Source organism: Jaculus jaculus, chromosome 8 (assembly GCF_020740685.1).
Source record: "Jaculus jaculus isolate mJacJac1 chromosome 8, mJacJac1.mat.Y.cur, whole genome shotgun sequence".
In the NCBI taxonomy this organism is placed as follows: domain Eukaryota; kingdom Metazoa; phylum Chordata; class Mammalia; order Rodentia; family Dipodidae; genus Jaculus; species Jaculus jaculus.
The window spans coordinates 116,464,625-116,477,029 of NC_059109.1; the positions used below are offsets into that span (position 1 = coordinate 116,464,625).

A 12,405-nucleotide genomic window follows, 5' to 3' on the forward strand; every position below is an offset into this window, starting at 1 on the left:
TGCATGTGCCACTTTGTACTTCTGGCTTTCCCTGGGTACTGGAGAATCAAACCTAGGTCATTAGGTTTTGCAGGCAAGTGCCTTAACCACTGAGCCATCCTTCAGCTCTGGCCTTATCTCTCAAGTGCTAGGATTACTGGCATGAGCCACCACCCTGGATTGACATTGTTTTATATCATCCAAAAAAATAGGCCAGGCATAGTGGCACATGCCTTTCATCTCATCACTCAGGAGGCAGAGGCAGGAGGATCATTGTGAATTCGAGGTCACCCTGAGACTACATAGTAATCCAGGTCAGCCTGGGCTAGAGGGAGACCCTGCCTAAAAAAACAAAACAAAACAAAACAAACAAACAAAAAAAAACTGTGTGTATATGCATGTGGTGCCCAGGACCTCTCTTGTCTCTCAAAAAAAAAATATATATATACACACACATACATACATATATATGTATACACACACACATATGACTTGAGGCATCATGTCCAGCTTTTTTGTTTGTTGGCGGGGACCGGGGGGGAAGGGGGGGGTTCCTATTTAGGCTCGAGCTGGCCTGGAACTCACGACCTTCTTGAGGGCTGGTGATAGGGCGTCGCTCGGCTGAGTTACCTTTTTTTTTTCATAGTCATGGCCAAGAACGAGTTAACATCTTGGACAAGGGCATACAGAACTTGGGAATTTAGCAAAGGCTAACTCGTGCAGGTCAGCGAGGTCTGGGCTCTGCGGGCAAGTCATCTGCGGCCGTGTCATCTCAGGGTCGCTGGGGCCTGCCGCCCGCGGGCGGGACCCGCAAGTAGCTGACTGCGCCAAGGGCAAGCAGCTGCTCCTCGGTGCGCACAGCTCCGCGTCACGCCCGCCCCGCCCCGCCCCCTCCGTCGCACTTGTCCCTTCCCTCTCACCCCACCGTGCGCCAGGCGGAAGTTGGCCGTTATTCGTCATTTCCGTCACTCACGGGGCGCTTGCGCCGAAGCGAACGCCGGGCTTTCGCCGTGGCCGCTGATTGGCTGCTGGGCTCGTCGGCCGAGGACGCGCGCTGCGGCGTGGCCCCGCCCTCCGCGGCGCCCGCTGTGTGGAGTTGAGCAGAGCCGGGCGGCCGGGCGACGCCGGGGCAGTCGGCGTGCGTGCAGCGCCGTGCCTGCGGGAGGACCCGCGCTCTGGATACTTGTTCTCCGCTGGTGTCGCCCCGCGCGCCCGGACCGTTGACTCGCGACCCCAGACCCCGACTCCCTCCGGCTCGGCCCGCGCGCCTCAGGCCCGGCTCGGGCGGCGCGACGGGAGGATGAGCGGCGGGCGGCGGAAGGAGGAGCCGTCGCAGCCGCAGCTGGCCAACGGGGCCCTCAGAGTGTCGGTGTGGAGCAAGGTGCTACGGAGCGACGCGGCCTGGGAGGACAAGGTGCGCAGGAGGGCCTGCCGAGGAGGAGCGGGCTGCGACTCGGGGCACGAGAGAGACGCCCGGGTCCCCGGGCCTGTCCCCCGCCGCCGACCGCCTAGAGCGGGACGGTGGGGCGGCCACGGCCCGACAGCTACCGGGTCACGCGGCAGCGGCGAGGAGCGGGCAGGGCGAGAGGGAGCGGAGAGGGAGCAGGGCGTGCCGGCCGCCCTCTGTACCCACACCCGCCGAAGCTGCCGTGCCGCGGTAAAGCGTTTGGCGCACGGCGAGGCTGTGGGAGCGGAGCCCAAGACCCCCCCCTTTGGGGGTGAGCGTCTGGGGGTGTAGGAGACACGAGGAACGCCGCTAGACGTGGGTAAGAAGTGGTTGGCACTAAGGGATGTTCTTGCTGCTCCCATTGAGAGGATCTGAGTTGGACGCGTCTCACCTCGGCTCCATGATCAGGAAGGGAACCCTAGGCAAGCTGCTGGGTTCCCGGAGGCTGGCAAGGAGTTGGTGTCTTTTGCTGTTTTTCCCCTGGTTCTCTGGAGTGCGTGAAGCTGGGCTTTCCTCTTTCTGGTTTCGGCGCTGGGGAGGGGGATGGGAAGCACTTGTGAAGGTGCCCTTGTCCTGACCCCAGCCCTGCCCACCTCTTGCAAAATTTGCACTCTCTTTGTGATCTGCTGTGTCATTTCTTCTCCGGGGTAAAGACTAGTATCTGGGATCCAGGGCAAGTCACAAACCTGTGTTCCGTCTCCTATGAAATGCCCGTGTGCTGGCCCCTGCCTCTTTTCCCCTATTCCTTTCTTTCCTCTGTGGCTTACCCAAAATTCACTGTACAAAAAGGGGGTTTTGCAGTTGATAGCTTTTTTTTTTCCCCCCTGGGAATTATCTAGGTCTCTGTTCAGCTGAGCGTTACCTATGGCAAGTAGCACAATCCTTCAGCCATTCTATTAATACAGCTCCTTTTTATAAAGTAGTTTCTCTAATCGTCTGACTCATTCTCTAATAACTTTTACAAATCTGGAGGTAGTCAACATCTAAATACATTGCTTCTCACATTTAAGAAAATATATATGTTTATTTGAGAGAGGGAGGGAGAGAAGAGAAAGAATGGATGCACCAAGGCCTGCCTCTGTCTAGCCACTGCAAACTCCAGACACGCATGTGTCTCCTTGTGCCTCTGGCTCATGTGGAACCTGGAGAATTGAACCTGGGTCCTTAGGCTTCACAGACACGTGCCTTAACTGCTAATCTGGCTCTCCAGTCTCCTTATCACATTTTTATTTGTTTATGTTTTTTTAGGTGGGGTCTCATCTGGAATTCACCACATAGTCTCAGGGTGGCCTCAAACTCAAGGCAGTCCTCCTACCTCTGCCTCCTGAGTGCTGGGACTTAAAGGCGTGTGCCACCAAACCGGGGCCTCACCACATTTTTAAATTAATATTACTATTTTTTTTCAAGGTAGGGTCTTGCTCTAGCCCAGGCTGATCTGGAACTGACTATGTAGTCTTCAGGGTGTCCTTGAACTCACAGCACTCCTAGCTCTGCTTCCCGAGTGTGTGCCACCACATTGTAATATAAGAAATAGGTGGTGCAACAACCGGGCATTATTGCTTTGGGGGAGAATTTCCTAGATAGCTTTTGTTTCCCCACCTGCAGTTGTTCTTGGGACCCACTCCAGATAATGAATGTATTGTGTTTTTTCTACAGGATGAATTTTTAGATGTGATCTACTGGTTCCGACAGATCATTGCTGTGGTCCTGGGTGTCATTTGGGGAGTTTTGCCCTTGAAAGGGTTTTTGGGAATAGCTGGGTAAGTCTCGGGCATTTCTCATTCTCTTGATTACATTTGTTTATATACATATATGTATATACACCTATGCATATGTATTTCTATATATATGCATATATAACAAATATAAAAATAAGTATATGTACATATATATATGTATGTATAATTTTTGAGACAGGCTGACTTTAGAATTGTGGCAGTTCTTCTGCCTCAGCCAATCAAGTGACAAGTGTGAGTCACCATGCCCAACTTTTTATTTCTTAATTAATTAATTAATTAATTTTTGAGGTAGGGTCTCACTTTAGCCTAGGCTGATCTGCAGCTAATTCTGTAGTCCCAGGTTGGCCTTGAACTCAGGTGGATCCTCCTACCCCTGCCAACCTCCTGAGTGCTGGGATTAAAGACATGCACCACTGTTTTATTTTATGCACCAGCTGTTTTATTTTATTGAGATAGGGTCTTATGTAGCTTAGGCTGTCCTTGAATCTTGATGCTGCTGCCTTTATATCCCAAGTGCCGAGATTAACATCCTGGTACTACTACATCTAATTCTTCATTTCTTTTCAAATAGACGTTTTGTTTTCCTTTTTATGGAGAGTATTTTTATGGCTTGCCAGTTTGGAGCTGTGTAAGGAGTAAATGAAAGAAGTAGCTTTCAGGGGCTGGAGAGATGGCTCAGCTGTTTAAGGCTTGTCATTAAAGCCTAGTGACCGTGTTTGACTATCCAGTACCCATGTGGTGGCACATGCATCTAGATTTTTGTTTGCAGTGGCTAGAAGCCTTGGAGCACCCATTCTTTTTGCTGGCAAATAATTAAAAGAAGGCCAGGCATGGTGCATGCCTTTAATCCCAGCACTTGGGAGGCAGAAGTAGAAGGATCTCCAAGAGTTAAAGGCTACTCTGAGACTACCTAGTGAATTTCAGGTCAGCCTGGGCTAGAGTAAGACCCTACCTCAACAAGCAAACAAACATAAATAGCTTCCACAATGACATTCCTGGATCTGGTGCAGTGCTCTTCAGTTCATCACAGCCAGGAGCATCTGAGTCAACCCAGTTGCCTGCCTGAAGACAGGAACTGTTTAATTCATTCAAAGGTTCTAAAGTAACTTCTGAAGGTTTACCACATTACTTATAGTTAACATGTTCTCTGATTTGGGTGTGACTTTGATATCTATGGAGGTTTGGGAAATATAGACGTCACTGTATTTGACAACCATTCCCTTGTGCCTTGCAATCTGCTGGATCTGCTTAATCTTGGCTTTGATAGAAGGTCCTATATTTGATTTTATTTTTTTTTTAGGCAGTCTCACTCTTGCCCAGGCTGACCTGGAATTCTCTCTGTATTCTTGTTTTTTTTTTTTTTGGTTTTTCGAGGTAGGGTCTCACTCTGGTCCAGGCTGACCTGGAATTAACTCTGTAGTCTCAGGGTGGCCTTGAACTCACGGCGATCCTCCTACCTCTGCCTCCCGAGTGCTGGGATTAAAGGCATGCGCCACCACGCCCGGCTTCTCTCTGTATTCTTACACTGGCTTCGATCTCATAGCAATCCTACCTCTGCCTCACAAGTGCTGGGATTAAAGGTATGCACCACCACGCCTGGCCTCTTTTCTTATTTACTTACTTGAGAAAGAGGCAGGTAGAGTAAAATGGGTGCGTGAACTCCAGTTGCAAGTGCCACATTGTGCATCTGGTTTATGTGAGGAATGGAGAATCAAATCTGGGTCCTGCCAGGCATGGTGGTACATGCCCTTAATCCTGCACTTGGAAAGCAGAGGTAGGAGTATTGCTGGGAGTTATAGGCCACACTGAGAATACAGAGTGAATTTCAGGTCAGCCTGAGCTAGGGTGAGGCCCTACCTTGGGGGGGAGGGGAATCTGGGTCCTTAGGCTTTCCATACAAGTCCCTTAACCGCTAAGCCATCTCTCCAACCCACTTTCAAACTATGTTATTGTAGGCTTACCTGGGCTACAGTTTCCTCATCAGTAGAATGGATGCAATCAGAGTGACTGCTGGGTGTATTTACTGGGATGATGAACGTAAATTGTTAAATGTAGAGTTGGGTACATCATAGGCATTCATTTATTTATTTGCAAACAGAGAATATGGATGTGCCAGGGCCTCCAGCCACCACAAACAAACTCTAGATGCATGTTCCACCTTGTGCATCTGCCTTTACGTGGGTACTGGGGAATCAAATCCCAATCGTTATGCTTTACGGACAAGTGCCTTAACTGCTCAGCCATCTCTCCAGCCTTCTTTTTATTTTTTATTTATTTGTTTGAGAGAGAGAAAATGGGCACACCCAGGACCTCTAGCCACTGCAAAGGAACTCCAGATGCATGTGCCAACATGTGCATCTGGCTTATGTGGGTTCTGGGAATTGAATCTGGGTCCTTAGGCTTTGCAGTCAAATGCCTTAATCACTAAGCTAACTTCCCAGTCTTTTTTTTTTAATATTAAGTTTTGTTTGTTTATTTATTTATTTATTAGAGACAGAGAGGGAGAAAGAGTGAGAATGGGCACACTGCACCTGGGACTCTAGCCACTCCAGGCACATGTGCCACCATGTGCATCTGGCTTACGTGGGACCTGGAGAATCAAACCGGGTCCTTAGGCTTCACAGGCCTGTGCTTTTAACTGCTAAGACATCTCTTTAAGCCCCTCCTCTTTTTTTAACATCTCCCCTCTCCATCTCTTTGACCCAACTTCTGTGCTTTGGGGTTAGGACTGCATGGTGCTCATTTCTGGTGACTTTTCTTTCTCTACTACTTCCTGCTTAACTGCCCTCTGACCAAATTTCAGCTGATTCTCTTTATTTATTTTATTTTATTTTTTTTATTTTTATTTTTCCAGGTAGTGTCTCATTGTAGCCCAGGCTGACCTGGAATTCACTATGTAGTCTCAAGCTGGCCTCAAACTCAAGGAGATCCTCCTACCTTGGCCTCCCAGTGCTGGGACTAAAGATGTGCACCATCACACCCAGCTGTTTTATTCTTTTGTAGCCACTGTTAAGTAAAACCATTTTCTCTGGTCTCTTGATAGCTTGCCTGAGGACTGATGACTAGTCGATAGTTTACTATGTTTGCTGAGGTTTCTGGATATCTCTCAAAGCCTGGCACATCATTAGCACATACTCAGTGAATTGGGATTCTCCTGCCTCAGCCTTCTGAGTGCTTTGATTATAGGTGTGAACCACCACATCCAGCCTGGCTACACTTCCCTAGCACTCAGATTTCAGGCACAAACCATGTTTTAATTTTTCCAGACATGGTTTCGCTCTAACCGTGGCTCAAACTCATAGTAGTCTTCCTGCCTCAGCCTTCCAAGTGCATGTATGATCATTCTCAGTTCCCATCAGTGGTCTCTAGATATATCCAGTAAGTCAGTGTGTCCAAAATGCAGCTCTTATCAAGGAGTGACCGGCCAGATTTGGCTGCGTCCCAATATTTCTGGCAGGAGATAAGGATGTGGCCACAGTGTGGTCAAGCCAAGAACTGTATTTCATTGTGAAATCCAAGACAATCTATATGTTCTTCATGATTGTTTCTCTGTTACTGGAACTGTTGATCTTTTTCTTGTGTTTTGTTTTTGTTTTTGTTTTTTCAAGGTAGGGTCGGTCTCCTGGGCTGGCAATTCCTCTGTAGTCCCAAGCCGCCCTCAAACTCACAGCAATCCTTCTGCCTTCCAAGTACACCATGCCGGGCTGGAACTGTTGATCTTAAAGCTTTTGATACTTACTACCTTTACATATCAACCACTTGCCCAGTCCCCATTCATAGGCTGTATTTGCCTTACATCATGAGAAATGAATATGGGTCTTTTTTTGTTATTTTGAGATGTTTCACTGTAGTCCTGGCTGACCTCCCAACTCATGGGAATCCTATGACACATTGTTTCCTATTACATTAGCTGCAGTGATTGGCTGGTATATGTGCCCATCTGTCACCACTGCACTTCCCTGTACCAGTCCTATACAGTCTTAAGACCTATACGGTCATTAAAGTGTCAATAACTTTATAGAAATAAGGTAAGAGCAGAGTGGCTCTGTACTGCATTCCAATTTCTACATCAGCAAAATACATCATGAGGGTTAGAGACTCTTGGGAGTATCCGCAAACCAGTAGTTCCAACACCACTCTCGTTGCTGCTTTGTCTCCCTAAGTAGATGCTGAGGGCAAGGATGCCTTGTTCACCTCTGAGTTGTCAGTAGCAGGCGTTCAACATTAAGAAATGGTCTGTCATTGGGGATTAGGCAAATGACATAAACTGTTGTTTACTCAACCCAGAAAGGAACCAGTGTACCATGTGTTTGTCCCAAGGCTACCCTCAGTTGAAGCTTTGTGGAAGTCCATGGCTGGTATACGTCCTCTCTGAGCTGCTCAACAACCATTGTGACTTTCTTGAAGGAAACTTGGAAAATTTCTATGTACTTGAAAGTTTTTGGTGAAGGGCTATGCTAGGGATGTAACCTAGAGTCTTGTGCATGCTAGGGAGGTGCTTTATCAGTGAATTATATCCTCAACCCCTGCATTAAAGTTTTGATATTTCTGTTTTTATTTTTGTTTTTTCTTTTTTGAGGTAGGGTCTCGCTCTGGTCCAGGCTGACCTGGAATTCACTACGTAGTTTCAGAGTGGTCTTCAACTCACAGTGGTCCTCCTACCTCTGCCTCTCGAGTGCTGGGATTAAAGGCATGTGCCACCATGCCCAGCTCTTTTTTTTTTTTTTGTCTGTTGTTTGTTTTTTGAGGTAAGGTCTCACTCTACCTCAGGCTGACCTGGAATTTACTATGTAGTCTCAGGTTGCCTTGAACTCACAGAGATCCTCCTACCTCTGCCTCCTGAGTGCTGGGATTAAAGGTGTACACTAAAATTTTGATTTAAAAAAAAAATTAGGGCTGGAGTGATGCCTTGGTGGGTAAGGTGTGTGTCTGGGAAGTGTGAGGACCCAGGTTTGACTTCCAAGTACCCACATAAAGCCAGATGCACAGAGTGGCACATGTGTCTGGAGTTCTTTGCAGTGGTGAGAGGCCCTGGGGTACCCATTCTATCTGGCTCTTCCCCTCACCTCTCAAATAAAAATATTTTTAAAAAATTAAGGGCTGTCAGAAAGCCAAGTGCCACATGTTCTCCCTCATACGTGGATCCTAGCTACAGATGATCGGGCTTCTGCGTGAGAAGGAAAATACTTAGTGGCAGAGGCCAGTAAGTTAAAAAGGAGATATAAAGGGAAGAGAAATGAAGGGAGGAGGGTACTTACTAGGTTGGTATTGTATATATGTAAGTACAGTGATTGAGATGGGGAGGTAATATGATGGAGAATGGAATTTCAAAGGGGAAAGTGCTGGTGGGGGGGAAGGTATTACCATGGGATATTTTTTATAATCATGGAAAATGTTAATAAAAATTGTGAAAAGAAAAAATTAAATAAATTAAAAAAAAGTTACAAAAAAATTAAGGGCTGAGTGTGGCAGCATGCCCCTTTAATCTCAGTACTCTAGGAGCATTGCTGTGAGTTTGAGGGTACCCTGAGACTACATATTGAATTCCAGGTCAACCTGGGCCTAGAGTGAGATTCTACCTCAAAAAATAAATTTAAAAAGTTTGAAAAAAAATTGGGCTGGAGAGATGGCTTAGCAGTTAAGGTGCTTGCCTGTGAAGCCTAAGGACCCAGGTTCATTTTCCCAGAGCCCACGTAAGCCAGGTACACAAGGTGGCATGTGTGTGTAGCTCCATTGAAGGCCTACATTTTTGTGTAGTATTTCATTTACCCTCCTACCATCGTACTCTTAGCTTCCTCATTTTACAGATGAGGGAACAGCCCTGTCAAGAGACATAAGATAGTCTTGAGTTACATACAGGTCATCTCTGCCTGGAAGATAAGTAGGTAAAGCCCAAACTTTAACACAGCAAGTGCTATGACAGAGTGAGCAGTGGTGGTAGGAGCTGAAGCTTCGATGCTTACAGTTTGTGTTTGGTGCCTGTCCTCCCTCACTCAGATTCTGCCTGATCAATGCAGGAGTCCTGTACCTCTACTTCAGCAACTACCTACAGATCGATGAGGAAGAATATGGTGGCACATGGGAGCTCACAAAAGAAGGATTTATGACATCTTTTGCCTTGTTCATGGTATGTATAGCTGATAGTTTTATAACAGGTTCTTTTCATGAGGAGCCTACTTGCACCATGCAGCTGAGATGCTGTTCTCTCAGCAGCCTCTCTTGAGCCAGGTTCTTTTGAGAGATGTGATATGAGATACTGTACAATTTTCCTGTAATGTGCAGATCTAGATTCTCAACAATATCTGATTTGTAACCCTAGTTATATGTTAAAAACTGGAAAACTTGGGCTGGAGAGATGGCTTAGCGATTAAGCGCTTGCCTGTGAAGCCTAAGGACCCCGGTTCGAGGCTCGGTTCCCCAGGTCCCACGTTAACCAGATGCACAAGGGGGCGCACGCGTCTGGAGTTCGTTTGCAGAGGCTGGAAGCCCTGGCGCACCCATTCTCTCTCTCTCCTATCTGTCTTTCTCTCTGTGTCTGTCGCTCTCAAATAAATAAATTAAAAAAAAATTTTAAAAAATGCCAAAAAATGAATAAAAGTTGAAAACACATTTGAAAAAAAAAACTGGAAAACTTTTTATTTGAGAAAGGCAGATAGAGAGAACGGGTGTGGCAGGGCCTTCAGCTGCTGCAAATGAACTCCACATGCATGTGCTACCCTGTGCATCTGGCTTATGTGGGTCCTGGGGAATTGAACCTGGGTCCTTTGGCTTTGGAGATGAGTGCCTTAATTGCTGAGCCATCTCTCTAGGCCATAACTGGGAAACATTTTTAAATGTACTTAGGGAACCAAGTGTGGTGGTTCATAACCGTAATTCCAGCAGCAAGATTGCAAATTTGAGGTCAGGCTGAGCTACATGTCAGCCTGTCAAAGAGAAAGAAAAAGCTGGGCGTGGTAGCGCACACCTTTAATCTCAGCACTCGGGATGCAGAGGTAGGGGAATCCCTGAGATTAATTACATAGTGGATTCCAGGTCAGCCTGGGCTAGAGAGAGACCCTGCCTAGAAAAAGGAAAAAAAAATTGTGTGTGTGTGTGTACACACACACACACACATATATATGTATATATGCATGCTTATATAACACAGAGACATTATTTTTAATATCCAAAAAGTACAAACCACCCAAATAGCTATCACCTAATAATGGATACAATGTTATATATTTGAGTGTGGGGGGGGTTATGCCTTTAATCCCAGCATTCTGGTTTTTTTGTTTGGTTGGTTGGTTTTGGTTTTCACGGTAGGGTCTCACTCTAGCTCAGGCTGACCTGGAATTCACTCTGTAGTCCCAGGGTGGCCTTGAACTCATAGTGATCCTCCTACCTCTGCCTCTCAAGTGGTGGGATAAAAGGCGTGCACCACCATGCCCAGCTAATCCCAGCAGTCTGAGGCAAAGTGAATTCCAGGTTAGCCTGGGCAAGTGCAAGACCCTACCTTGAAACCCCCCCCAAAAGGGGGGGTTACATATTTGTACAGTAGCATGTTATTTGGCCATAAAGAGGAAGTTAAGTTCTGATCATATATGGGTGAATCTTGAAAATATTACACTTAGTAATAGAATCCAGACCTAAAAGACCATATGATTCCACTTATATGAAATGTCTAAAATCATCAGTTCATAGACAGAAAGTAGGTTAGTGGTAGGCAGTGGCTGAAGGGAAGGAGAAATGGGAAGTAATAATTGATCATGGGAACAGACTTTATTCATTTATCTGGGAGAGAGATACAGAAATAGGCAGGTAGAGAGAGAGAGAATGGGTGTGCCAGGGTCTCCAGCCACTGCCAACGAACTCCTGACACGTGTGCCCCCTTGTTTATCTGGCTTATGTGGATCCTGGGGAGTCAAACCTGTGTTCTTTGGCTTTGCAGACAAGGCGCCTTAACTGTTAAGCCACCTCTCCAGCCCCAGAACAGACTTTCTTTTTGGAGTGATATTTGGGGATCAGTAACATTTGTAAACTTTTGAATCAGATTCATATACTTTTAAAATGTGTAAAATTTAATGTAAATTATAATTCAGACTTAGTTTTTTTTGTTGTTTTTTTTTTAATTTTTATTAACATTTTCCATGATTATAAAATATATCCCATGGTAATTCCCTCCCTCCAGACTTAGTTTTAAAGAAATTAAACACATAGGCTCGGTGTGGTGTTTGTGCTTGTAATCCCAGGACTTGGGAGGCTGATGCAGGCAGATTGACATCAGTTCAAGGACAGTCTGGGCTACAAAGTGAGACCCTGACTCCAAAAACAAGCTCAGCCTAGTGAAAACCACCAGTCAACTCTAAAGAGACATGGCACTAGGGCATTTCTGTCATTTTTTGTTTTGCTTTGAAGAAGGGCCTTACTCTAGCTCAGGCTGACCTGAAACTCACTGTGTAGCCCAGGCTGGTTTCCAGTTCATTAAGATCCTGCTGCCTCAGCTTCCCAAGTGCTGGGATTCAAGGTGTGAACCACCACCACCCTGGCTTTTGTTTTATTTTGTAGATACTAGGAGTTTGCTGTGGTAGCCAGGTTTGAGAACCTCTGGTTTGATAGGGAGCTGGCTTGGTATGGTGGTGGTTCTATCAGATTTGACACTAAACCAGACACCTGCTAGCAGTACAGCTTGTATCACTCCCACTTCTGAAGCTCCCTTCCCTGGGACTTTGGTTGCTATTTGATGCAGAGATGGACTAATTGGGGGCTCACCCTGGAAACATTGGTGGGCAATGCCGGGTTCTGTTCATACAGCTTTATTTCTGAGAACTAACTTTGGCTTCCTAGCAGATATGTATTGGATTAGCACTAGGGAGTGCCCTGTGTATACATTCACATTGCTGCTTGATGAAATTGGGGGCCTCTTGATACAGGTGACCTATGAACACTGCTTGTCTCCCCTCTAGGTCATTTGGATCATCTTTTACACTGCCATCCACTATGACTGATGCTGCACAGTCCAAAGGAACCTTGTAATTACAGCACAGAAACATGCTTGGGGCACCCCTGCCATGTGGAACCTAGAAGACCCTCGTTTCCTGGACCGAGAATCAGTGTGTTGGACATCAGTGTTTTCTGCAAGGGTTGTGATCCAAAACTTTTCAAAGAACCATCCACCTTTGGGGAAGCATTTCTGAATTTGTCCATCACCAACCGTTTTTTCTTGGATACCATCATGTAACAACTGTTTGCCAAGTGGAG

The 12,405-nt window shown here is 46.4% G+C and overlaps 1 protein-coding gene across 1 annotated transcript; it reads left to right on the forward strand.

Annotated features, from left to right (window-relative positions):
* The first annotated feature begins 1,063 nt into the window (after positions 1-1,063).
* Positions 1,064-12,312, forward strand: LOC101610076 (respirasome Complex Assembly Factor 1). The gene is made up of 4 exons (XM_004666667.3): positions 1,064-1,393; positions 3,083-3,186; positions 9,163-9,292; positions 12,111-12,312. Exons 1-4 carry the CDS (start codon positions 1,280-1,282, stop codon positions 12,150-12,152), a joined length of 390 nt encoding a protein of 129 aa, XP_004666724.1. The 5' UTR covers positions 1,064-1,279; the 3' UTR covers positions 12,153-12,312.
* Positions 12,313-12,405: the final 93 nt, after the last annotated feature.

Coding starts and splice junctions, on each gene's coding strand:
- LOC101610076 (XM_004666667.3), top strand. CDS start 1,280: ATGAGCGGCGGGCGGCGGAAGGAGGAGCCGTCGCAGCCGCAGCTGGCC. Junction 3,187..9,162: donor GGGTTTTTGGGAATAGCTGG/GTAAGTCTCGGG, acceptor TCCCTCACTCAG/ATTCTGCCTGATCAATGCAG. Junction 9,293..12,110: donor CATCTTTTGCCTTGTTCATG/GTATGTATAGCT, acceptor TCTCCCCTCTAG/GTCATTTGGATCATCTTTTA.